The sequence below is a fragment of the Dipodomys merriami genome, unplaced genomic scaffold, assembly GCF_024711535.1.
Source record: "Dipodomys merriami isolate MVZ:Mamm:240054 unplaced genomic scaffold, mDipMer1.0.p SCAF_84, whole genome shotgun sequence".
In the NCBI taxonomy this organism is placed as follows: Eukaryota; Metazoa; Chordata; class Mammalia; order Rodentia; family Heteromyidae; genus Dipodomys; species Dipodomys merriami.
The window spans coordinates 1,520,459-1,548,221 of NW_027206446.1; the positions used below are offsets into that span (position 1 = coordinate 1,520,459).

The 27,763-nt window shown below is 44.6% G+C and overlaps 2 protein-coding genes across 3 annotated transcripts in view; one reads left to right on the plus strand and one right to left on the minus strand.

Moving 5' to 3' along the window:
• LOC138820017 (solute carrier organic anion transporter family member 1A2-like) overlaps positions 1-27,363 on the minus strand; it is a 55,056-nt gene extending 27,693 nt beyond the window's left edge. The window contains exons 1-2 of the mRNA XM_070011656.1: positions 27,084-27,363; positions 1,603-1,724 (exon numbers count right to left, since the gene is read on the minus strand). Coding sequence (XP_069867757.1) covers positions 1,603-1,662 — 60 coding nt within the window. The 5' untranslated portion in view covers positions 1,663-1,724; positions 27,084-27,363. The remainder of the gene's footprint in view (positions 1-1,602; positions 1,725-27,083) is intronic.
• Positions 12,958-18,374, plus strand: Iapp (islet amyloid polypeptide). Of its 2 annotated transcripts, none has more exons than XM_070011760.1 (3): positions 12,958-13,020; positions 14,150-14,241; positions 17,967-18,374. In XM_070011760.1, the coding sequence occupies exons 2-3, from the start codon at positions 14,162-14,164 to the stop codon at positions 18,181-18,183; spliced, it is 297 nt and encodes a 98-aa protein (XP_069867861.1). In that variant the 5' UTR covers positions 12,958-13,020; positions 14,150-14,161; the 3' UTR covers positions 18,184-18,374. The 2 variants fall into 2 exon arrangements, with proteins under 2 accessions (XP_069867861.1, XP_069867862.1); XM_070011761.1 differs by having other exon boundaries at positions 12,991-13,020; positions 14,147-14,241.
• Positions 27,364-27,763: the final 400 nt, after the last annotated feature.

Below are 27,763 nucleotides of genomic sequence, written 5' to 3' on the forward strand. Positions count from 1 at the left end.
TATAGTATATATCGTATTATAATGTATACTGTATTATATATGTGTATTTATAATATGTATAATAATATGCACTGTGTGTTCTAGATGATGTATATTACAGATACGTATGATTATGTACGGGATATGTGACTCTGTATACTCTCCATCGGCCTGTCATATATAAAAATACTCATGTCTAATATGGTCCTAGGCTGCCTTCCGCACCCTGGGAGCAATCTATGCGGTGTCAATCTATTCTGTGTCTTCTTCCCTCCCCACACAGGATATCCAATGAGAATGTTCCAGAAGCTCAGCCTAGAACAGCTGGATTGATGCAGAACCCCGTACCAGATGCCGTAGCAATCACTCTGCATAGACGGACGCAGCCTGCTGGTTTTATCACCAACAGTAGTACCATATTTTCCTCCGTGAAGCGGGGCCCTGTCCCTGAGCATCTTTTTTTAGGGGGGCAGAGTTCACTGGTGATCAGAGTCCCATAAACGTTTCTGCCCAGGCTGGCTTCGAACCACAGTCCTCACAGCTCAGCCTCCTGAGTGGCAGGCTTGGGCACAAAGTCCTCTTTTTAAGATGACCTGTGACACGAGTTCGAAGGGAAAGCAAGCTTTGGGCAGGTCGAGGACTGCGCCAAGTGTTTGCATGGGGGACTCTGCTCGCCGGGCTGTGTCCATGGCCACAGTGCTCGGGTCGGAGTCCGTCTGGGGTACTGGATCCTTGCGCTCAGCAAGGCTTTTCTGTGCCGACCAATGAAGGGTTTTCTAGGAATGGGGGACCCCACACACACATGGCTGTGTGAGCCCAGAAAATCCTGCCACCATAGGGGCACCCCCCCCCCGAAACCTTCTGAGACAGTGCCTTCGTTTACGTCCTTCAAAGATGCTTGCGGTTCGAATCCTACTTAGAGATAATCTCAGGGTTTTGTGGGTTTTCTTTGGGAGGGGTCGGTCGTGAGACTTGAAGTCAGGACACTGTCTCTGAGCTCTTTTGCTCAAGGCAAGTGCTCTTGGATGGATAGATGGATAGGTAGATAGACAGACAGATAGATATAGGTAGGTAGATAGATAGATAGATAGATAGATAGATAGATAGATAGATAGATAGATAGACAGACAGACAGACAGACAGACAGACAGACAGACAGACAGACAGACAGATAGATAGATAGATAGATAGATAGATAGATAGATAGATAGATAGAGATGTGGATGGATGGATGGATAGATGGATGGATGGATGGATGGGTGGGTGGATGGAGAGAGATGGATGATTGGATGAACAGATCAATGGATAGATAGATGAAAAGCTAGACAGATGGATAGATGGATGTATTGGTGGATTGATAGATTGATAGATGGATAGAGAGATGGATGGGTGCATAGATGATTGATAGATAGATAGATGATAGATAGATAGATAGATAGATAGATAGATAGATAGATAGATAGATAGATAGATAGATGATAGATAGATGATAGGTGGGTGGGTGGATGGATTGATGAATGGATAGATGATGGATAGATAGACAGACAGATAGATAGATAGATAGATAGATAGATAGATAGATAGATAGATAGATAGATAAATAGATAGATAGAGACATCATACCTTCACCTTTGAAAGGCATCTGATTCTCGGAGCGTCCTTCCTTTCCTTTGTGTCTCCCATGTTGCTCCTCTGCGAATTCCAAGGTACTTGTGTCTCAAATCCTACTAGGTCTGAGTCCTAACCTTTAGAGAAAACAGACATCCGAGAAATTACTGACAAAACCACCAGCCATCATCATCCCCCGGTCGAAAGCTTGGAATCTGAACCGAGTCACTGGGATGTGCTGTGTTACGGAAACACCCACCAAGTCTTGTGGTTGTTTTTTGGTTTGGTTTGGTTTGTGCCAGTCCTGGGGCTTGAACTCAGGGCCCGGGCACTGTCCCTGACCTCTTTCACTCAAGGCTGGCACTCTACCACTCGAGCCACAGCGCCACTTCTGGCTTTTCCTGAGCAGTTTATTGGAGATAAGAATCTCAGCCGCTGGCTTGGAACCGTGATCCTCAGATCTCAGCTTCCTGAGTCGCTGGGATGCCAGGCGTGAGCACCAGCGCCCAGCCCTACAATTGTGGGAAACAAAGCTGACTTGTATTATTTTTATTTGGTTTTGTAACCCAGCCACACAGAAACACAGCACTCCTTTCAGATAGACACAAACACAGCCGCTTTTAAGGACACAGAGAGTTTAGTCTAGGTTTGTTCAAAAAAGTAATGCTGTCCTCCAGCACATCGACACAGGTTTTGCTCTTCCAATTCATTGCGTTTCCAGACTCTGAGAGGGAACCTACTTCCCAGAAACCCAGGGCCGTGTGGAAATGAGCCTCGGTCATAAATAATAAATAGTCCGATGATCTGGGAAAGAATCTGACAATTCCAAGTTTTAACAGACACGAAGGTGGGAAGATGGACACAAATAGAGATCAGTACATGCAAATAACTAATCCTTTATAATACTATATTATCCTAAATAGGTAGATACAGGTAGAAGAGATACAGGATGTATGTGTTTTTTTTCCTGGAGAAATCTTAGTTTTGTATGCCGTACGAATAGATGAATTAAACACCTCAATTATACACACTAACCGCTAACCTCTTGTCGGAGATTTTATTTTGTATCTTGAAGGTGGAATCACGTTTGCACCAAAACAAAAACCATGTTAGTGGCATTTATTCTAGTACATTCTATTTCACATCCAGTGCCAAGTTACCTTCTCTTTCAGTGGTGCTGGTGTTTATTTGTGCTGCCCTGGGGCTTGAACTCACGGCCTGGGTGCTGTCCCTGAGCTTTTGTTTTGCTCAAGGCTGGTGCTCTACCACCTGAAGCACAGTGCCTCTTTTGGCTTTTTTTTGTGTAGCGTATTGGGGATTAGAGTCTCATGGACTTTCCTGCCCTGGGCTGGCTTTAAACCGCGATCCTCCGATCTCAGCCTCCTGAGTCGCTGGGATGACAGGCGGGAGCCACCGGTGCCTGGATTTCTCGTCAATTCTTTTCTTTCCTTTTCTTCTGTTTTGTATTTTAGTGGCTAAAACCACGACCCTTCAGATGTGTGTGCTTCATAGTATAGGCAAGGAACTCTGAAAGTCAGCCCTAGAAAATCCCCACATAGGGCATTTTGTAGTGTCTGCCACTGACGATGACTTGAAAGAACCTTCTAGAACTGGTTTTATTACAGGGTCTCGAAGATGTGCTGTAATGAGAATGTTTCATGAATGTCTTGTTATATATATACATATATATATATATATATATATATATATATATATATATATATAATTTTTCACAGCTGAGGCTCAAACTCAGGGTTTTGCACCTGCCAGCAACTGCTCTTCACCTGAGCTAAACCCCGACCCCTTGATGGTAATATTTCCACCTAAGCATTTGGCTGGGTATTGGTGGCTCCCGCCTGTCATCCCAGCCACTCAGGAGGCTGAGATCTGAGGATCGCGGTTCAAAGCCAGCCTGGGCAGGAAAGTCCATGAGACTCTGATCTCCAAGAAACCACCAGAAAACCAGAAGTGGTGCTGTGGCTCAAGTGGTAGAGCGCCAGCCTTGAGTGAAAGAGCTCAGGGACAGCGCCCAGACCCTGAGTTCAAGACCCAGGACCAGCAAAAGAAAGAAAGATAGGAAGGAAGGAAGGAAGGAAGGAAGGAAGGAAGGAAGGAAGGAAGGAAGGAAGGAAGGAAGGAAGGAAGGAAGGAAGGAAAGGTGTTCTTTTTTGGGGGGGAGGAACAAAAACAAGATTAAAAATAGCAGGAAAAAAATTAGCCAGGAACTAAACCACTAATAGCAGACAAATCTATTGGTGTAAGGACATAAATTAGTGAAGAAACAAACCCCCGGGGTGCCCAGGGCACCCCGAGGTATGACAATTCTGACGGAGTGTGTCCCTGAACCCCATTATGCCGCATCCTGTGTTTTGTTCCGGGTCGGTTTTATGCTGATCCTGACTCTTGAACTCAGGGCCTGGGCTGCCATTCCTGGGCTTCTTTCGCTCAAGGCTGGTGCTGTACCACGTGAACCACACCACAGCTCCACTTCTGGCTTTTTTTTTTTTTTGCTAGTTCCTTGGAGATCAGAGTCTCACGGACTTTCCTACCCCAGGGGTTGGCTTTGAACCACGATCCTCAGATCTCAGCCTCCTGGGTAGCTGAGCCCCCAGCCCCAAGTCTCTACTCTAGTTTTGCCAATACTCTGGTCTTTCCATCCTGAATAGCAAGAGAATACAATTCATTTGGTACCAAATGAATACACAGCCTTAGTCACAGTCTCTCTATAATGCCATTGTTTGTGATTATTCATGCATCTTCCCCAGACGTAGCTATTGCCATAATGAAATAGAAAGGCTTGACTTTATCACGTCAAAGCTCCTCGTACATACATGAAGAAGACAAAGGAGATGGCTTTTAGGGTGCCGGTCCTGTCGCTGCAGGGGGAAAGTGAGTCACACCAGCAAAAAGGTGATGAAAGCCACGTGGTAGTTCCCCGAATCTTTCCTGATCAGTAGTGAGACCCCTTCAACCAATGGCGGCCGAGAAGACAACTTGGCCAGGGAGCTCATGGCAGAATCAACCATGGCTTTGTTTTGCTTCTTGGTGGTTTGGTTTGTATCCTCCCCTCCTATTGGCTCATTCGAATCTATCCATCAGAAGAGCGAAGAATCCAACAATACAGAACCTGGTGTCATTGGGGGTTGGAATATGACTTATGTCTAGATTGAGTAGCCCAACTTGACCAAATCCAGCAATCTGTCGGTAGAAATGCCCACCATGGTTTAATTTGGGGGGGGGAGGAGGGGAGGGATATTATTTTTTAACTCTAAAAGCTAGACCAAGACCCAGAAATAGGGGTGAAACTTGAGGTGAATTCTGCTCTAAGAATCAGCTGTGATATCATGTGCCACCCTGCCCAACAACTCTAGAAGGAGAATTAAAGCACCTCTATTGAAGATTACAAGACCACAATGAAGATGCCGGGCACCATGGCTCACGCCTGGCATCCCAGCTACTCGGGAAGGCTGAGATCTGGAGGATCGCAGTTCAAAGCCAGCGGGGGGAGTCTGTGAAGATTCTGATCTCCAAAGAACCACTGGAAAAGGCTGGAAGTGGAAGGCTGCTCTGTGTGGTTCCAGGGGTAGAGCACCAGCCTGGAGCCAAAGCAGCTCAGGGACAGTGCCCAGGCCCTGAGTTCAAGGCCCAGGACCACACAAAGATAGATAGATAGATAGATAGATAGATAGATAGATTATAGGTAGATAGATGATAGATAAATAGATGATAGACAGCTGATAGATGATAGATGATAAATAGATGATAGAAAGATAAATAGATATAGATAGACAGGTGATGGATAGATAGACGGATAGATGGATGGATGGATAGATAATGAATACAAGGATTACAAGACACACTCTTTGGCCAAAGTCCACACGGGTCTTTTCCGGTTCTCCAGGGCCCAGGCACCCTGTGCCTGTGAGCAGGAGTCCTGCTCAGCCCGTTCAGAGACTACTTCCCTCCAGGCAACCCCTGGAGGGACTCCATAGTTGACCAACCCCTCCTCCTCCTCCCCCACCTCCTCCCCCTCCTCCTCCTCCTCCCCCTCCTCTTCCCCCTCCTCCTCCCCCTCCTCATCCCCCTCCTCCTCCTCCTCCTCCTCCTCTTCCTCCTCCTCCTCCTCCTCTCCTCTTATCACTCCCCCTCCCCTCCCCCTCCTCTTCCCCCTCCCCTCCCCCACCTCCTCCCCCTATTCCCTGCCCACGTCCAGAGTCCTCCCCTGCCCCTTATACTAAACTCAAGGAATCCCGACTTCCTTGCTCAAACTCTGACTCAGATCCTCCCTAGTCCAGCCTCCAAGCTCAGGGGAAGGACGTGGTTCCTCAGTAAACAGCCCTAAGGCTGGGCAGGTGGCTCAGTGGTAGAGCGCTCGCCTAGCATGCACGAAGCCCTGGGTTCGATTCCTCAGCACCACAGACACAGAAAAAGCCGGAAGTGGCGCTGTGGCTCAAGTGGTAGAGCGCCAGCCTTGAGCAAAAGCAGCTCAGGGACAGCGCCCAGGCCCTGAGTTCAAGCCCCAGGACTGTTAATAAATAAACAAATGTGTAAGTAAACAATCCTACCCGGATGAGAATGGAGTGTGCGCTTTTTGTTTTTCCTTTTCCCTGCCCTTCCCTGTTCCTAACAGCTTGCTTCAGGGAAAAAAAAAGAAAACCAACGTCAAGTTGATTTAGGTAGAATCCCCCTGCAGCGCCTCCTTTATTCCTTCTCTCATTCATTTCCTTTTCTCTCACCGCAGTCTCTCTCCTTGCCTATGAATTTCCATTCGGCTGGGGTGTGTTCAAATTCTGGTGCAGGTGTGTGTGTGTGTGTGTGTGTGTGTGTGTGTGTGTGTGTGTGTGTGTGTGTGTGTGTGTGTGTGTGTGTGCCAGTTCTGGGGCTTAATCTCAGGGCCTGGGCGCTGTCCCTGAGCTCTCTCACTCAAGGCTGGCGCTCTACCACTTGAACCACAGCTCCACTTCCGGCTTTTTTCTGGTTCCCTGGGAGATAAGAGTCTCTTGGACTTGTCTTCGCCAGGCTGACTTCAGTCAAACCCTCAGATCTCAGCCTCCCGAGTAGCTGGGATGACAGGCGGGAGCTACTGGCTGGGCCTGGTTTGATACTAAAGTCTGGTTTTGTTCTGTTTTAAGATAGTTCCTGAATTAAATTTTGTTTCTTTTTTTTTTTTTTTTGGATCCAGTCATGGGGTTTGAACTCTGGGCTGGACGCTGTCCCTCAGCTCTTCAGCTCAAGGCTAGCGCTCTACCACTTGAGCCACAGCGCCACTTCCGGCTTTTTTCTTTTTGCTTATGTGGTGCTGAGGAATCGAACCCAGGGCCTCATGCATGCAAGGCAAGCGCTCTACCACTGAGCCACCTTCCCAGCCCCTCAAATTTTGTTTCTTACCTTAGCTCTGGGTTTCCTTTGAAAGCAACATGGTTTTCCTTCCTAATACTTATCTCAATTACTTACCTCCTAGCTTTTCTCTATGTGCACCCAGTTTCAGTGTTTGAACATACGCGTCGGTATTTAACTCATGGCAAGAAAAGAATTGAAAATTCAGTTCCACACCAAGTGTTCGCACACCACTTAGCTTTTTGTTCTGTTGTTTTGGCATGTGTGTGGTTTGGTTTGGTTTGGAGGGGGGAGGTTAGTATCAATCCTGGGGCTTGAACTCAGGGCCTGGGCGCTGTCCCTGAGCTTTGTCTTCAAGGCTGGTGCTCTACCGCGTGAGTTATTACTCCACTCCGGCTTTTTGCTAGCGCCTTGGAAATCAGAGTCTCATGCGCTGAATGTAGTTTTCAATGTACATTAATAAATACAAGGAGGTAGCTAGACAGGGTGAAATGTTCACCATAACAATGCAGTTCACCTGCGTGTAAATGTCAGCTTAATCCTTAGTGTCTTATGAACTCTTTTGTTCTGTTGTTGTGGTTGGAATATGTCTGACTACCATGGAAAACTTTTCTGAAGACTGAACGATGAAACTCACATCCGCCCCCTCCCCCAGCCTCTCCCAGGGGTGCCGGACCAAAGCCTGCCTTCTTTCATTGGTCCTGATGATTATTCATTCATTCCACAAAGATCCATGAAGCTTCTAGAACATTCTAAGCACAGCAGTAGGTGCCTGAGACACCCAGAGGAATAATCTTAATATGTATTTGCTTCCAGGAGGTAGGGCCATTTTTGGATTGGGGCATCGGGTTGACCGCACGGGTCTAAATCTCTGTTTGGGCTCTGTCTGTAGGATTTTGTGAGAGAATTTTCTACTGGATCCATACAACACAAGCTGTCTCTAACCTCCTGCAGGCCGAGATGGACAACAGCTTTCCAGGGAGACGGGAGAGACTTGACACGGAAATACCATGACAAAGGTGTCCAGAGTTAAAACCAGGGATGGCGAATAATCCAGAGATTCGTAGGAGAGGATCTCAGAGAGGAAGAGCTGAAGGGAAGGACACAGAGAGAGAGCAGAAGCCCTTTCTTCCCATCCACCAGTCAGAACTCTCAGAGGGGCACAGGGAGGCTGAGAACTTTCACTTTCACATACAGAAAAAGATCACCCCAGCCGGGCACCAGTGGCTCCCGCCTGTCATCCCAGCCACTCAGGAGGCTGAGATCTGAGGATCTCCATTCGAGGCCAGCCCAGGCAGGAACGTCCCCGAGACTCTGATCTCCCATGAACCACCAGAAAACCAGAAGTGGCGCCGTGGCTCACGTGGCAGAGCACCAGCCTTGAGTGAAAGAGCTCAGGGACAGCGCCCAGGCCCTGAGTTCAAGCCCCAGGACCGGCACAAAGATAAAAATGAAAAACAACCACCACAACACAACACAGCCACCCCCTGGCTGAAATGCTTCTGTTTAAACGTGTCCGTAACTAGACTGTCAATTCCAATTTCTGCCCCAGGGGGTGGGTAAATGAACTAATGGCTTTTGTTCGGTAGAGAGCAGTTTGGAGGTCTGGGTGAATACCAAATGAAGGAGCAGGGGCCGCGTCTAATCAGGTGACAGTGGCGCACACACTTACTTTCCTGAGTTGATTGCCCAGCTCTCCAGCTGAACACCTGGCCGGTCTGGGTCATTAGGCAATGTTGAACCTGATGATTCATGGACACACAGATCAACGGTCGGGCAAGGACGGAAGGAACACCAGTGTTAAATGATCACCTAATGAGCGGACCACAAGAACGGGGGGTGGGGGGATCGGGTTGGAAATTGTCCCTCACAAGGACTTGCAGGTGGGCAGTCACTTCCATTCCATTTTTATTCTGAATTTGTTTTATTTCATAGGCTGTTCATGATTCCAAACACCCAATGTCTTAGAAGGGAAGGAAGGAAGGAAGGAAGGAAGGAAGGAAGGAAGGAAGGAAGGAAAAGAGAGAATCACATGGAGAAAATTAAAGCCAGATGAGCTGTCCACATTCAGAAATCTCTGGAATTTTCTACCCAGCCTGGCTTCAAACCACAATCCTCAGATTTCAGCCTCCTGAGTGGCTAGGATGACAGACATTGAGCTACCATTGCCTGGTTTACCCTTCGAGAGAGAGAGAGAGAGAGAGAGAGAGAGAGAGAGAGAGAGAGAGTGTGTGTGTGTGTGTGTGTGTGTGTGACTGAAACCATGACTTTAATTATCCATGTTCCAGGCCCTCCCATTGGTTCATTCACTGAGCACTCTACCACCTAAATCATCCCCCCAGCCTTGCCTTTTGCTGGTTATTTTGGAGATGGCGTCTCCCAGACTTTTCTTTCCTGGCTGGCCTCAAAGTGCGTTCCTCCCGAGTCACTGGCATTACAGGAGTGAGCTACTAGCCCCCGACGAGGGCTCTTCTGTTTATTTGACTTGTTAGGAAAGCTACCAGGGACTTGATGCGTTTGAATCCTTGGACTTTGAACCTATGTCCTGAAACGCTGGTGGTTGTCTGGATTTTGGACTGGTCTCTCTGTGCCAAGAACTTCATCCTCTGGCTAATTGCCAATGTGTTCTCTGTCCCCTAGAAACACTGTTTTATACTTAGTACCCACTGCTATTTCTTTGGGGGGTGAGGGTTGTTTTCTTATTTACTTTTGGCCAGGAAGTTTGAACTCTGGGCCTGGACACTGTCCCCAAGCTCTTTCACTCCAGGAAAGTGCTTTGTCACTTGAGCCACAGCGCCACTTCTGGTTTTCTGGTGGTTCATGGGAGATCAGAGTCTCACAGACTTTCCTGCCCGGGCTGGCTTTGAACCACGATCCTCAGATCTCAGCCTCCTGAGTCGCTGGGATGACAGGCGGGAGCCACAGCACCAGACATAGTTCTGTTAAAGTTGCTGAAGAGCCTCATGGTGGACTAGAGATCTAAAGCATCAGTCAACGTCACTGAATTCATGGAAAAGCATGGCCGACGTTTGAAGTTTATTCACAACCCTGGGCCACTTACACAGAACAGGCAACAAGTTGTCCCAAATGCCTTGCTTCTAGAACTTTCTGATGAATTTATGGTTGCCATTTGCCAAAAAGAAGAATGGGAGCCTCTTCTGTTATACAATAAAGTCCCATTGCCAAGGTTTTCAAACGAGATGTATTTTTTTCATTTCCTTGTTTCTATTCCTGACGTATCAAAGCCAGCCCAGCGCAGAAAAATCCATGAGACTCTCATCTCCAACAAACCATCAAAAACTTGGACGATGAGCCCCACACCATTAGCTCACAGTTACTCAGGAGGCTGAGAGCTGAGGATCATGGTTCAAAGCCAGCCCAAGGAACCACCAAAAAGCTGGAAATGGAACTGTGGCTCAAGCGGTAAAGCACCAATGGAGAAAAAAAAAAAAACTAAGAGACAGCACCCAGCTCCAATATCACAGAAACAAAAAGAGACCTAAGGAAATTAAGATTCCAGACATAGATGGAATATGGATTTTGATCAAGGTTTGGGGCAGGTTCAGCTTGATTCAATGGCCCACGTTAGATCCTTTTGATCGTTGTTCAGGGGAGTTATAAAATGGCGCTATGTGATATTACAGAAATGAATCCATAAGTAGCACAAGGCAGTTTGAGGAAGACTCCATAACAAATCCTGAGACCCAAAAAAAACAAACAGAAAATGCTTTTGTTGGAGGCAGGGCGGTGAGAAACTAAAAGGAAATGAGAAAGGAAAAGAACTTCAAAAAGAAATAAGAAAAAAAATAGAAAGCAAGGCAGTAAATAACACACCCCCAAAGAAAGAAGTCTGGGTAGTTAGGTCCAGAAGACCAACACAATGCTGGCCATGGACAGTCCAAAAGCAAGGACTCAGAAGAAGCTAAAAATACAATTATCCAAGGGACTGTGTTTATTGAGAAGTTAGTAGAAGAAGTTCAGTCAATTCCCATGGAGGCCAAAAACACTTCGAGAGACAGAAAAACCAGAGAGGGACAGGCTGGCAACCTGGCCTAGTGGTAGAGCGCTCGCCTAGCATGCCTGAAGCCCTGGGTTCGAGTCCTCAGCACCACACACCCAGAAAAAGCCAGAAGTGGCGCTGTGGCTCAAGTGGTAGAGCGCCAGCCTTGAGCAAAAGCAGCTCAGGGACAGCGCCCAGGCCCTGAGTTCAAGTCCCAGGACTGACCAAAAAAATAGCAAAAGAAACCATATTGGGTCCCCGCCCCCCCCACAGATGTTAGTTGTGTATTTACTTACTTGTTTATACTTTGTTTTATTCCAACAACTAAGTCATCTGGAGGCAGGAATTTGCTTTATTTGCTATCTTATCTCTGATACCCTCTGATGTCAAGCAGCGGTCCCTCAAAAACGAGTTTGTTGAAATAATGGATAAATGAAATATAAGACATTATTGTTTTCTTTTTTTTCTTTTCTAAAAAAAAAAAGTCAGATCTTGGGCTTGAACTCAGTACCTGAGTTTTTGTGCTCGAGGCTGGCGCTCTACCACTTGAGCCACGGCACCACTTTCCAGCTTTTTGGTCGTTTATTACAGATCAGAGTCTCACGGACTTTCCTGTCCAGGAGGCTGGCTTCAAACCACGATCCTCCAGATCTCAGCCTCCTGAGTAGCTGGGATGACAGGCGCCCGGCTGGAGATGATATTTCCGTAGTGTTGGGTAAGGATCATTTATGGCTGTGTAGCTTCTGGGTCGATTTGATAGGTCTGGGCGGCCATCTAAAAGGCTGATCTAGGGGACCCCAGTCCCCTTGTCTTGCATTAGCTCAGGAAGTCTGTGAAATCCAGAGTTCTAATTATACCACACCAGCCTGAGACCACGGATGTGTGTCACGAAAATGCACCATCAGGAGGTGATCACGGGCTAGGCGGCAGGGGGGAAGATAAAGAAATAAATACACGAAGAACTGCACATCCCGGAACAGACGGATGAGAATCGCAGCCTCGCTCGGTCCCCCGGGCACAGCTGTGTAAACTCAAGCACCAATAAGCAGAAGAACTGGCTATTTCTATTTTCGGCGCCGGAATATCATCTGATTTTTGTGAACTGTTAAGCACCTTCAAATTTAGTTTAAAAAGAAAAAAAGGCAAAAATTGCTTGCAGGTAGGGGTAGGGGCTCACGCCTGTCATCCCGGCTACTCGGGAGGCTGAGATCTGGAGGATCGCAGTTCAAGGCCAGCCTGGACAGGAAAGTCCGTGAGACTCTCATGTCCCGTGAACCATCAAAAAGCCGGAAGGGGCGCTGTGGCTCACGTGGTAGAGCACCAGCCTTGAGCTGAAGAGTGAGGGACAGCGCCCAGGCCCTGAGTTCAAGACCCAGGATGAACACACACACACACACACACACACACACACACACACACACACACACACTTGAGTTTCAAAACTTTCCTAACCCAGGCTGGCTTCCACCTGAGATCCTCAGATCTCAGCCTCCTGAGTGGCAGGGATTACAGGCGTGAGCCACAGTATGTAAGCCAAGTGGATGCTGGGTTTGATGCTTCTCCTCTCCCCTTCCTCGTAAGCGGCCTTTGCTCTGTCTTTTGGGTTAGAGCCTTTTCGATACACCTTCACCTCCAGTACCAAGATGTTCCTGAAGGCCGGTGGGTGGTTTGGGTTTACTTCATCCCTCACTTGGTCCTGCCTGGAGTCTGCACACACGCTCCATCGTGGTAGATGTCAGCAGCTCCGTCTTTTAACTCTCGTAATCAAGTCCTGATGATTACTTGTCGCTCATTACCAGCTGGGCTGAGCCTGCTCTCCTGCGTCTTTACGATGACAAGCCGGGGTAAAATGGCTGTGTTAATATTTACCCGTGTCTTCCTGCCCCCCAGCCTCCATCTGGCCGGAATTAATGACAGCAGCTCTGCACTCGGCCTGACGTCACAGCTGAGCTGGGGGGGGTGACAGGGTATAAGATCCAGGTAGGGGCAGAGCGGGGCACAGGCATCTGGGGCTTTTGCTCAGGAGACGTTTTTGCTCTCAGAGACTTTGTTGCTTGTTGCTTTTTCTGATTTTGCCGACTCTGAAACGTTCACAGGTAAAGAATTCTCAGTGTGGGGGAGAGGATTGTTTAGTACGAGAAAAGGAGACTTGCTCTGAAATAGGTTGCAAAGAAAGGGATAATATATATGCACAATATGTTATATATTATATGATATGGCATTGCATATAATTATATACAATCATATAACATATACGGTATGTTACATATATAATATTCTTTAGGAAGGGGAAACAGTCTTAAATATATGACTTATTTCAAAGGAGATCATATGTGTGCTATATAGTATACATAATATATTATACAGTGTATTATGCATGTATAATATTGCATAATATAAAATGCACATGTATAATATATGTGTCATATATGTATAATCTGTGCATAACATGTAAATGAATATAATATATGAATATTAATATACGAATATAGTATATGGATATACATATATTATGCTATATAAATATAATATATGAATATACATATACTATGCTATGTGAATATAATATATGAATATACATATACTATGCATGTGTGTAAATACATAATATATGTATAAAATGTATGATATATGCATAATATAATACATACATTATATACTATAATATACATGATATAGTCTGTGTGTAACATACACAGTATATGCTATATATACACTGTATACTGTACACTGTACAGGTGTAATATATGTATTATGTGCATTGTAATGTATCATGTAGAACATGTGTAATCTATGTATGCATTGTATAAATAGGCACGGTATGGAGTATGATATATGTATAATATACATGAATGTATGATGCACATTATATGCATGTGATTTGTGTTATGATTAAGTAGCTGAATGAAGGGATGTCAATGGAACACGTCCATTTCTGAGTACCATCCTTCTTGGTCCAGACATCCCTTCCAAACGAGAGGATAATAAGATCTTTTGATAGTAACGTTTCAGGTTGTTTCAGGGAGAAAATTGGGAATGTGAACATTTCAAAACCACAATAGTGGCCAGTAGTCCGGCAGGAATTCTGTGAAGACGCTCTCTAACGTTGCCGAGGGTTCTTTCTGCCCGAGACGTTGGGAGCGCCGCTCCGTCAGGATCTAATGGAAATTGCGTCCATGGAGGAGAGGGCTTGATGTCCATGCCTGATTTGTACTTTTTCAGCAGGTTTGTCGAGCAATGCGTGTCCTGAAGCTGCCGGTTGTCCTCCTGGTCTTGTCTGTTACATTCAATCAACTGAGAGCCATGCCCGATGGAAGGTAGGGGAAAACTTGGAACTCCTGTCTCTCTTATTTGCCAGTCCTGGGTCTTGAACTCAGGGCCTGGGCGCTGTCCCTCAGCTCTTCAGCTCCAGGCTGGTGCTCTACCACTTGAGCCACAGCGCCACTTCCAGTCTTCTGGTGGTTCATTGGAGACAAGAGTCTTACAGGCTTTCCTGCTCAGGCTGGCTTCGAACCGTGATCCTCAGATCTCAGCCTCCTGAGTAGCTGGGATGACAGGCGGGAGCCACCAGCACCTGATTCCCTCCCCCCCCCCACCAATTTGGGCTTTAGAATCAAACACTAAATAACAAAGCACCAGGTACCATTGCGTCTCTAACTAAATCAGCTTTATGCAGTAGCCTGGCATAGCTTGAATTCTGCCTTCTTTAAAGAATAGAGAGTTTTCCATAACTCATGACTCTCTTCCATGAAACTTCTGATAGACAAAGAGAGACAGAGAGATGGTGTGTATAATCGTCGACCAAATAACATCTTCTACCATAGAACCTGATCTCACCCCAGACATTTCAGTGAAGCATTCCTTTGTAAATCAAGAGGGATTTTTACTGCCAAAATACCTATATTCCAGCTTCTGTGAAAGCCCTTGGCCATCTACGTGCTCACGCTCAAGAATTGGAAATACATAGAAATTGGAGCCACGTGAAGGTTCCGGAGAAGTTGAAGTTAAGAAGAACTAATACAGGGAAAGGGAGAGATTATCCCAAAAAGAAATGCTCTCAATACTTGACTTATGTAACAGTAACCCCTCTGCGCATCACCTTCAGAATAACAATAAAATTAAAATTTAAAAAGAAGAATCAGCCGGGTGCCAGTGGCTCATGCTTCTAATCCTGGTATTCAGGAGGCTGAGATCTGAGGATCACAGTTCAAAGCCAGCCTGGGCAGGAAAGTCCATGAGACTCTTTTATCTTCCATGAACCACCAGAAAACCAGAAGTGGAGCTGTGGCTCAGAGTGGGTAGAGCACCAGCCTTGAGTGAAAGAGCTCAGGGACAGCACCCAGATCCTGAGTTCAAACCTCAGGACCAGAACACACACACACACACACACACACACACACACACACACACACACACACACACACACGCACATTATCACTATGTGTAACCAATAGCAGGAATTAACACAACCTTTTCTTTGTCGTTTCAAGACTTAAAAAAAAAACTACAGCATGTTCTTCTCGGAACAGGCTGTGATGCTCAATTGTGGTATTTTTTTTTTCATAGATTAAAAAATAACTTTGAAACTGACATGAATTTTCTCCTAGGCAGAACAATGAAAGAATGCCAGGAAAATTGGCAATATTACCCGGTGTCAATCCCTGAATGCTTCATTGTGGCTGTCTGCTAAGCTCCTTTATTACTCTGTCTTTGTGGATCTGTGCTTATTATCGGATGCATGTCACTCCAAAACTGAACAATGTGTATCATTATCGATTATGAAATTATGTTCACGCTAGGTTCACCATCTCTTACCTTGAATTCTTACCAGATACGCTAGGAGCCTTTCTTCAAAACAAAATTGCTTTTAAAAAAAAAAAAAAGAGTGTTTCCTGGAATCAGTACATTTGGTCTTTTTTATTTTATTGTTTTGAAGGGGAGATTCAAGTCAGATTATGGGATCGACCATAAAAACCATAGGAAGCCCTAAAGACTGCGTCAAAAACGCAGTCCCTCGAAACAACAAACTGCCCTCAGACAGGAAAGATGATATCGCTTGCTTATCCAAGATGCTTTGTGGACTGAGAGGGATGGATCACGAGGAAAGCCAGCCCCGGCAGGCAAATCTGAGAGACTCTTCTCTCCAACGACACGGGGAAAAGGCTTGAGTAGTAGAGAGCCAGTTTGGAAGGAAAAAGACCAGAACCAGCGTTCAGTTCAAGCCTAGTACCAGCATGGACATATACGTGATAGATAGGTGCAGATATGTAATTATATTTACATGTAAATATATATATAAGTTACATATAAATTATATATACATATCTTTCTATATATAAATATATGTGCATACTAAATTGAAATAGCTACATATATTTATATACACATAAGGAAATTTCCAATTCAATTCAAATAGTTACATCTATTTCTATATCATACTCATCCATATTAAGATATCATACTCTCATTGTATTTATATATTTATATATGGTATAATTATATGATGTTATACGCATATGTTATACACATACCTATATATCTATGCATGTATATGATGTGTGTACACACGTACGTGTGTGCATGTACAGATCAACACATGCATATGTGTATGTGTGCATAAATATGTCTGTATGTGTTCACATATATACATGTACATGCACACATGCACATGCATGTGTGTATAGTACATACACATATACATATATGTGCATGCCTATATAGGTACTGTGCACATGTGCTTGTAATATATGTTTGTGCGTATGTATATATTACACATGTGTATATGTGTGTTTGTGCATACATGTATGCATGCAAATGCATATACATCTGTGCATGTATGTTCACGTGTGTGCACACCTATGTGCATATGTGTGTATGCACTGTGTACATGTGTTTGTGTGTGTGTCCATGTATATGTGAATGTATATATAGGTGTGTATATATGTGCTTGTACATCGGTGTGTACTTGTGCATATGTGTATATATTACACATGTGTATATGTGTGTGAGCATGTATAAGTGTCCTTATATACACATGCATGTGTGCACATATACATAACTACATGTATGTATTGTATACATGCATGTATACATATATTCTATATGTGTGCACAAATGCACATGTGTGTGCATGTGGGTGGTGTGTTTCTGCATGTGTAATATGTGGTGCATAGCATATATGTTATGTATAGTGTATGTACACTATGGTACAAACATAAAATATATAACACGTTGCCTGAGTGGTGTATAGTGTATAGTGTGGTTATGACATAGACACACATATAAATATCCATCTACATATATATCCATGTATACATTGATTTCAGTACTTGATTTTTTCACCAGGTTTATGTGTGTGTGTATATATATATATATGCTCATATCTTTATGTTTTATATGTATATATGTTTATATACTTATATAATATATAACATAATTTATATATACCATATGTATATTATGTATTTATGTATATTTGAATGTGTGTATATACATATGTGTATGTGTGTGTGTGTATATATATATATATACAGGTGTGTGTATCTATGTGTGTGTATATATATACAGGTGTGTGTATCTATGTGTGTGTATATATACAGCTGTGTGTATCTATGTGTGTGTATATATACAGGTGTGTGTATCTATGTGTGTGTATATATACAGCTGTGTGTATCTATGTGTGTGTATATATACAGGTGTGTGTATCTGTGTGTGTATAGATATATACAGGTGTGTGTATCTGTGTGTGTATAGATATACAGCTGTGTATATCTATGTGTGTGTGGATATACATGCTCTTTCTGTGTGCGTGGCTATGTGTGGAGCGGTGTGTACCGTTCAGCCCTGGCTGAATGTGTGCACCACATTGCACCCATCTGAGACGTCATGGGTCCCCCAGGTGGTGTGTGATCGTGTGTGGCGTGTATGATGTGTCTGATCGTGTGTGGCGTGTGTGACGTGTCTGATCGTGTCTGATTGTGTGTGGCATGGGTGGATCTGCAGCCCTCCCTCTCAGCCTCTCAGCCTCTCCCCCCCCTTGCAGGGGTGCCGGCCAGCGGGCGGACACGCGGCTGGACAAGCGTGTCTGCAACACGGCCACCTGCGCCACGCACCGCCTGGCCAGCTTCCTGCTCCATTCCAGCCACACCCTGGGGGCCCTGCCACCCACCACCAACGTGGGCTCCAACACCTACGGGAAGAGGGGCGGGCCCGGGGCCGGGGCCTGGGCCGAGCAGCCGCCGCACCACCTGCCCCTGTAGCCACGAGGCGCACCTGTCACCCCGGCCACTCGGGAGGCTGAGGCCTGAGGATCGCCGTGCGAGGCCAGCCCGGGCAGGAAAGTCCCTGAGACTCTGATCTCCCAGAAACCACCAGAACACCAGAAGTGGCACTGTGGCTCAAGTGGTAGAGCACCAGCCTTGAGCCAAAGCAGCTCAGGGACAGCGCCCAGGCCCCGAGTTCAAGCCCCAGGACTGACAAAAAAAATTAAAATTAAACAATAAAAAAGAAGCATCTGCCCCGGTGACTTGATTTCCACAGATTAAAATGCCCCCTTTGTGTTCATGCGCCTCATGGATTTTGATGTTGCTGTGGTGGTGGTAGCTGCTGCTGTTAGGAATGCATTAGAACAGTACATTGCTGATGAATTTCGTGGCCATGGGCTCTCTCTGGAAAGAAAGAAATGAGACTAGAAAGTTCTGTTTGGGATGTCCAACCGTCCGTCCTTCTTGTAAACCGGTCTCGTGCCCAAGATTTCCAAATGAATAAAGTGCAATGAATCTACCACCTGGCAAGCTATTTCAAATTTCCCACCATCGTCCATACAAGGTGAATTGCACGTCCCGCATCTCATGAGACCAAAATATGACGCATGCCAGAACAAGCAGTTAATATTAATCAATGTGTAAAGGAAAAGTTGAGTATTGTATGGGTGTATTGGTTTCAGAAGTTCATATAGAGGGTTTGGAAGTATTATAGATGCTTTTGTTTTTCACTTAGCCATGTATTTTATTTCCAATCCCCCAATGTAGCTTTTACATGAACCAACATTTTTGTTTGTTTGTTTTGGAGAGCCAGTCCTAAGATTTGAACTCAGAGCCTGGGCGCTGTCCCTGAGCTGTTTTGCTCAAGGCTGGTGCTCTACCATTTGAGCCACAGCACCACGTCTGGGTGTTTTTAGTGGTTGATTGGAGATAAGGGTCTCCCGCACTTTTCTGCCCAGGCTGGCTTTGAACCACGATCCTCAGGTCTCAGCCTCCTGAGTCGCTGGGATGACAGGCGGGAGCCGCCGGCTCCTGGCACCAAAATTTGTGAGCAGAATTTTAATGAGTATTGAGCATGCAAGTGCATTGTACAAGGGAGCATCTAGTTAACAGGAATCAAACAAGGACATTTTCTTATAACAAACTGCAGCGAAGACCAGACGGTAAAGCTAACTGCATAGTGTGTCATTCTAAGTAAGACACCCTTAGGGAAAGATCAGATAGCAGATACAACCATTAAAAATAATCACAGGGCTGGGCAGGTAGCTCAGTGGTAGAGCGCTTGCCTTGCATGCCTGAGGCCCTGGGTTCGATTCCTCACCACCACATAAGCAACAAGAAATAAGCCAGAAGTGGTGCTGTGGCTCAGGTGGTAGAGCGCTAGCCTTGAGCTGACGAGCTGAGGGACAGCGCCCAGGCCCAGAGTTCAGGCCCATGACTGGACCCAAAAATAATAATAATAATAATAATCACAGATTTTTACTGTGACGTTCATCATTCAATTGCTTAAGAAAATGGAACACCGGAAGCAAATCAGCATTATCTCCTCAGGTTGATATTTGCAATTGAGTGTGTCAATTATTATTAAACTTTTTTAGAGACGTTAAAAAAATATAAATACAAGCTAGGCACCACCCCGTGGCTCACGCCTGTAATCCCAGCTACTCAGGAGGCTGAGATCTGAGGATCGGGGTTCAAAGCCAGCCTTGGGCAGGAAAGTCCATGAGACTCTGATCTCCCATGAACCACCAGAAAACCAGAAGTGGAGCTGTGGCTCAAGGGGTAGAGCACCAGCCTAGAGCAAAAGGACAGTGCCCAGTTCAAGGACAGTGGCCAGGCCCTGAGTTCAAGCCCCACAAATGACCAAAAAAATCCTCACCACCCCCCCTTTTCAAGTGGGGACAGTCAATGCCTACCTGACCTGGTTCATAATAAACCTGGGTGTCTACTCAGTGCTATTTTAACCACGATAACAAGACACATCATGGGGTAGTGTGGGATTACAGTGGGCCCCTGTGTTCCCAACCTGGAAGGATTTAAAGAAATGAAAAGAGAGGAAAGAAGGAAAAAGCTAAGGGCGGATCACATGCATGGGTACGAAAACAACAGGAGGGAATCCTCAACGATAAACAAAAAGAAAAGCAGAATCACCATCCTCATCTCCCCACAGCCTAAATAACACTTGGATCATTCGATACTTTTCCTCCACCCACAAAAAAAAAATGATATAAAGACATTAAGCGCTGGCATCTAGAATTACACCATTTTTGACAGAACCACACAAGAGACAGGTTCTGAAATATACACCAGCTTCCGCGTGGGGATAATCCGTTTGTCCTTCCAGACAAAACGTTCTGATCGGGTGAAGAAACGGAGTCTAAATCCTTAGCAGGAAGTAGCAGACAATACAGAAAGAGGACATCTGAGGGTCAGAGGTGTGGCTCAGTTGGTAGAGCGCCAGCCAATGAGCAAAAGTATCAACTACTGAGTTCAAGTCCCAGGCCTCAGACCGAGAGACAGACAGACAGAGAGAGAGAGAGAGAGAGAGTAATATGTTTTGCTCTATATGTACAAATTAGATATAAATCATAAATATATCAGCATATACAAGGTATATGTGTGTACATTATATATGTATATGTGTATATACATTTATACATATACATATATCTATATATCCATATATATGGATATATATATCTATATATAAACAAACATATTAACTGAAGTATGGAATAGGGCAGGGAGAAATCCAATGGTGTAAGTTCCTTGAACAGCTAACTTACAGTCTAATAAGGTGTCTGGTACAGGTGAGTTCAGGGGAAAGGAGACATGGCCCATAGTTTTGTTTTTTTTTTTGTCGGTCGTGGGGCTTGAACTCTGGGCCTGGACGCTGTCCCTCAGCTCTTCAGCTCAAGGCGGGTGCTCTACCACTTGAGCTACAGCGCCACTTCCGGTTTTCTCGTGGTTTATTGGAGATAGGATTCTCACGGTCTCTCCTGCCCGGGCTGGCTTTGAACCGCGATCCTCAGATCTCAGCCTCCTGAGTAGCTGGGATGACAGGCGTGAGCCACCGGCACCCGGCATGACCCATAGTTGATGCAAATGTTTTGTTTCGTTTTTGGTCAGTTGTGGGGCTTGAACTTGGGCCTGGGCACTGTCCCTGAGCTCTTTCACTCAAGGTGAATATATATATATTCCCCGAAGGAGTTGTATTTTGTTTCATTTTCTTTGTGTGCCAATCCTGGGACTTGAACTCTGGGCACTATCCTTTTTGCTCAACGCTGGCGCTCTACCACTTGAGCCACAGCGCCACTTCCAGCTTATTTCTGTGTCTGGGGTACTGAGGAATCGAACCTAGGGCCTCATGCATGCTAGGCGAGCGCTCTACCACGGAGCCACCTGCCCAGCCCTATTTGTGTTATTTTTAAAAAGGACTTTTCCTCTTGACCTAATACAACTTAGTGCCCCAAGCAAAAGTGACAATAGAAATGATTTGCAAGTGCAGTCACCCAGAACAAATGTGATTTAGAAGGAAATAATTGAACATAGACACAACCTGGTCTCTGGAGGGCTTATTTCATTTGTTTTGTTTGGCCAGTTCTGAGGGTAAATGAAATCTCGTGGGCTCTGAGACTCTGTGTGTGTGTGTGTGTGTGTGTGTGTGTGTGTGTGTGTGTGTGTGTGTGTGTGTGTGTGTGTGTGTGTGTGTGTGTGTGTGTGCTGGTCCTGGGACTTGAACTCAGGGCCTGGGCACTGTCCCTGAGCTTTTTTACTCAAGACTAGCTGCTCTACCACTTGAGCCACAGCGCCATGTCTGGCTTTTTCTTTTGATTATTAATTTTATTTCTTTTCTGTGTATAGGATCCTGAGGAATCGAACCCAGGGCCTCATGCATGCTAGGCAAGCACTCTACCACTGAGCCACCTGCCCAGCCTTGCCTTGTTAATATTATTAATAATAATAGTAATTCTGGTTTATTGGAGTAAGAGTCACGCATTTTTCTGCCCGGGCTGGCTTTGAACTGTGATCCTCACATCTCAGTCTCCTGAGTAGCCAGGATGACAGGCGTGCGCCATGGTTGCCTGGCTCAGAGTGACTTCGCGAAGACAGAACTAGAGCCCCATGCTCAGTTTCCTCGTTTCCCCCCAGGTTTCAGGGGTGTAGGAATGTCTCTAGGACTTTGTTGCCTTTACTTCACCTCCCTCCACCCCCCCCCATCCCTCCTCCAAGGCTGAACAAAGCCTCTCTTATCTCCTCCCTGCGTTCAACTCACAGGGAATGCTTTCTCCAAGCGGGAGATGCCACCCTGGGGTGTGTGGGTCCTAGCCAAGAAGGATAGGAAATTCCCTTCTTTATGACCATTTTTGGGGTTCTTTGGGGGTGGAAGGAGACTGACCTGTTACCTGTGGAATCTTTGGAGGCGAGAATTAATCTCCTGACAGGTTCCACGCCATTTCTCCCTGTGGCATTATTATTATTATTATTAGCTGTGTAGGGTTCACTTTTAACCTTGGCTAACGGGGGCTTCATTGAGTGTGTAATCTAACCAGTCTAGATCTAAGCAAACACCAGCCAGGCCAACCACGATGACTGGATGCGGCTCTTTCTGTTTACCTGGCACTGGGAACCCCAAACCAGCCTCTGCCTGTAGAATTTCTTCTCTTTTTTAAAAAAGAAAATAAAAGTTTTTCCTTTTGTTGCCAGTCCTAGAGCTTGAACTCAGGGCCTGGGCGCTGTCCCTGAGCTCTTTTGTGGCTCAGGGTTGGCGCTCTACCACTTGAGCCACAGCTCCATTTCCAGCTTTTGTTTTTCCTTTGTGGTGGTTCATGGGAGATAAGAATGTCAAGGACTTTCCAGGCTGGTTTGGAACCCACGATCCTCAGATCTCAGCCTCCTGAGTAGCTGTGATTATAAGCATGAGCTACTGAGGCTACTTTCCTGAGCTTTTGTGCTCAAGGCTGGCGCTCTACCACTTGAGCCACAGCACCACTTCTAGCTTTTCTTTTAAAAAAATTTCTGGTGCTTCATTGGAGATCAGAGAGTCTCATAGACTTTCCTGCCTGGGCTGGCTTTGAACCAGGATCCTCGATCTCAGCCTCCTGAGTAGCTGTGATTATAGGCGTGAGCTACTGACGCTACTTTCCTGCCTTCTAATTCTTTGATAAAAGTCTGAAGCTGATGGACACTCTCCTGGGGAGACGTTTCCCTCACCCCCAAACCTAACAATGGGCATTGGTCTAAACCCTGTTCTTACTCACCTCTCGCTCAAGTTCACAGCTGGTCTAGAACGTGTGTGCCAAACCAAGATAGGTAAATATTTAGAATGCACAAAATGTTCTCAAGAACACAGGGGCATTTCTAGTTTGAAGGAGAGCTATTTTCAGTTCTTCATCATCCATTCAAGACAACACAAGAACCAAAAGCTCTTGTAAAACCAACCTTTCAGGAAATGTCACTGTTGGCTACCACAGGTGTTGGTTTGCCCTGTCCAATCTACTTGATGTATTTGATTCATGTTGGTGTGTTTTATTTATTTATAGGTCATGTCTCCCATTACTAAAGAAAGACACGCCCCAACCCTTCCCATGCCCAGAAGACCCACTGTGGGACTTTCCTCCTCCACCTGCCATTATCAAAGAATGACTTGGCCCTGGGAACGAATTCTGTGAGACTCTGGCTTTCTGGAATGGTCACCTGTGTTCTAGAAGGCACAGTGTTCTCCCCAGCCATTCCCAAGATGTTCTCGAACCCTTAAGTTTGCCAGAGCCACAAAGAAGAAGAAACTAAGTGTTCGCTAAGACTCGTGCACCGGAATCAAAGCCCAAATCTTTGAGTAAACCTATTTCCTTCATTTGGGGATGAATTATTCCTGGTCCAAAGAGGATAATTGTATGAAATGTCAAATTTAAAAAATTCAGTGGTGGAGGAAACTTCTAAACAATCCAGGTGGAGATTTCCTTTTAAAAAGAAAGGAAGAAAATAAAGAAAAGAAGAAAAGAGCTGTTTCGCTTCCACCTGTCAAGACCTCTGAAGTCTATCTGACATCAGCCAGATTTTATTTTGGGAAAGCACCAGGCTCCCCTTCCCACCCCTTCCCTCCCCTTCCTGCCCGCCCTCCCCCCTACCCCTTTCTTCAAGTAACACTATCTGCTATCATGCTAGCAATAGAAAGGTACATGATAATGATGATGATGATAGGTAGGTAGGGAGGTAGGTAGATGGATGGATGGATGGATAGATAGAAGATAAATAGATAAATGAAAGATAATAGATGAATAGATAGATGATGTATATAATGGTTAATTCATAATAGATGAATCGATCAGTGATAGATATGTGCATATATCATAGATAGATGATAGGCAGGTGGATAGATACAGATTGTGGATAGAGAGAGATCCTTCCATCTTCTTTGTCCTTCTATATCCCATTCTTCCTTCCCCCTTCTCCTTCCCCCTGGTTCCTCCTCCTACACTTACACTCATCTGTAATCACCATCATCATCATCACCATCACCAACACCATCATCATCATCATCATCATCATCACCATCATCATCATCATCATCACTATCATCAACATCACCATCATCATCATCATCATCATCACCATCACCATCATCACCATCATCATCATCATCATCAACATCATCATCATCATCATCATCATCATCATCATCATCATCATCATCACCATCATCATCATCACCATCATCAACATCACCATCATCATCATCATCATCACCATCACCATCATCATCATCATCATCATCATCATCATCAACATCATCATCATCATCATCATCATCACCATCATCATCATCACCATCATCATCATCATCATCACCATCATCATCATCACCATCATCAACATCATCATCATCATCACCACCATCATCATCACCATCATCATCATCATCATCATCATCATCATCACCATCATCATCATCATCACCACCATCATCACCATCATCATCACCATCATCATCATCATCACCATCACCATCATCATCATCATCATCACCATCATCATCATCATCATCACCATCATCATCATCATCATCAATCATCATCATCATCATCATCAACATCATCATCACCATCATCATCATCATCATCACCAACACCATCATCATCATTGTCAACAACAACATCACCGTCATCAGCAGGAAGGGTTTGTAATTCTAAAATTACCACCACGAAATAGAAACAATATAGGGGTAAACTACATGGATTGTAAGGAGGGATGAATGAATCTAGATGAGAAAACTATTGCTTGTTTTTTTCAAAATGAAAGACGCCTATGTGCGTCAGATCATAGACTCTGTGCATCCAGTCAAATAAAATAATGTTTATTGACATGAAGGCCAGGAAATGGGAGGGGAGAGAGAAAGAGGTTACCCTCACTACTAGCCAAGGAAATGTAATTTGAAATAACCAAATGCCCTTGTTCTCCCGTATAATAAAATTACATGGATAGATATTACTAAATTACATTAATACATACTAATAAGTTGTGTTAATAATATAGAAAGCATATTAATTATATTTCTGGTTATGTTAATAAATATTAATAGGTTATAGTCATAAAGATTAATTATATTAATAGGTGTTTGGGTTGTTATATTATATATATTATCAAATTATATTAAATATTAAATATTATTAAATTATATTAATAGATATTTATAAGTTACATTAATAATATATAAAGATTGTTAGTTATCCTAATAGTTATATCAGAATCATACTAGTAAATTATATCCATAAGTATTAATAAATTATATTTATAATGTATACAGGTTATTAGTTCTAGCAATAGTTATATTGGTGATTGTGTGCATAACTATTAATCAATTCTATTCATCATATTAGTTATTGGTTATTATTAGCTGTTGGCATTCATAATTATATCCATGTTATAGTCACAAATTCTGTTGGTAAATATTAACGAAATATTAATAACACAGAAGGGTTGTTGGTTATCTTCAGAGCCGTTTTAGTAATTATATTAAGAAGTGTGACTACGTTAACCGAAATGGAAATGCTTGCCAGCAGCCAGTGGGGCGGGAGGAGAGACCGTACCGTAGCAGAAATCGGTCCTACCGAAACAGGGTTTGTTCCCGAAGGAGAGATGCACCGGGTATGGTGGAGACCCGCTGACCAGAGGGGTCCAGCGTCCGTCCATCAGTGAACACTGCCCAAGCCTGGTCCACACTGACCTGTGTGCATTACACAGGGGAATGCATGCTCGGGGCTGCTGCTGCTGTTGCTCGCATAACCCAGGGCCTCCCCCCTGCTCAGCTAGGGGTGAGGACCAGGGAGTTGCATCCCCGGCCCCCCTTGTCATCAGAGGTCAGGGCGTCTGGATATATGTTCTCCAAAACCACATCCCAAATGGGCATTTGTAGTTCAAAGAAGCTGAAGGCCATGTATGCATCTACCAAACAGCCAGTGAAGCTTCTAGAACTTCTAGGAGAGGATGGGAGGGATGGATCCCATATATGGGGCTTGTTGGGATTTGAACGGTTAACCTGGAATAAAACAGATACACGACCGAAAGAGGAAGAAATTGCCTCATCCAGAATCATTGAAATCACCTCTAATGCTCCACACCACAGCACACAACCCAGCCAAAGCTCATACTCCAGAGCCATAGCTCTCTACGTAAGACAGACCAACAAACAACATCAAAGCCATGGGACAAAACCCGTCCTACAGCGGCTACACTTCCCACGGAGATCAAGGAAGACCAGACAAGCGAATCAGAACCCCTGAGGAATCTTCAATCCAGAAGTCCTGCCTTAAATCTCTCTTCCATATTTCTTGCAGGTAAAACCAGACTGGATTTCCAACCCACCCACCCAGGCCCCAATTCAATGAAGAACTTTTTACCTTGGCATTCACCACCATCTCCAGGAACTCTTGAGTCTTTTCTGGAAGATCATTGAGTCTTCAAAAAAAGAAAAGAAAAGAAAAAGAAAAAGAAAGAAAGTTGACTGGCTGAGTTTGCAGGAGTTCTAAAGTCCTGAGCCTCAGGTTGGCCTTTTCTTGGTCTTTAAAGAAGCAGGGTTGTAAATAAAAGGAGCTTTGTGCAGTGTAAGTTTTAATCCTTTGCTCAAGATTTTTTGGCTCTGAAGACAGCAGGCGAGCAGGTTATAATCTTGGAAATAGGTTCCAAGATTAGCCACTTGTATCTTTAGACTCCTCCCTTCTGCTTTGTTTTGTTAAAAAAAAAAAAACATTTAACTCTTTGGTGGCCTTGGCTCCAACTGTAACTTCACTTGGCTGACTCCTGTATATTTTATTATTTTTTTTCCTCTGTGATTAAGAAGCCTTTCATGTTTTTTTTCTACAGCAAAGCATCACATTGCTCTTAGTAAAAACAAAAAACAAAAACTAAGATGTGTAGGCATTGAACAAGAAGGGTTTAGTCTTCAGGGTAGCTAGCTAAGAAATAAAGTAACACTCCAAGAACCCAGATGAAACACTGAAGTGATAAGGTCTGAAATGTTCTTTTTTCTGGGATTGAAGATGTGGATCAGGTGATGGAACTCCACACAAGGACAGAAAAA

Bases quoted from the DNA above. Each gene is read 5' to 3' on its own strand.
- Iapp (XM_070011760.1), top strand. From the start codon at position 14,162: ATGCGTGTCCTGAAGCTGCCGGTTGTCCTCCTGGTCTTGTCTGTTACA. The intron at 14,242-17,966 runs GTAGGGGAAAAC...CCCCCCTTGCAG, and splicing joins AGAGCCATGCCCGATGGAAG to GGGTGCCGGCCAGCGGGCGG.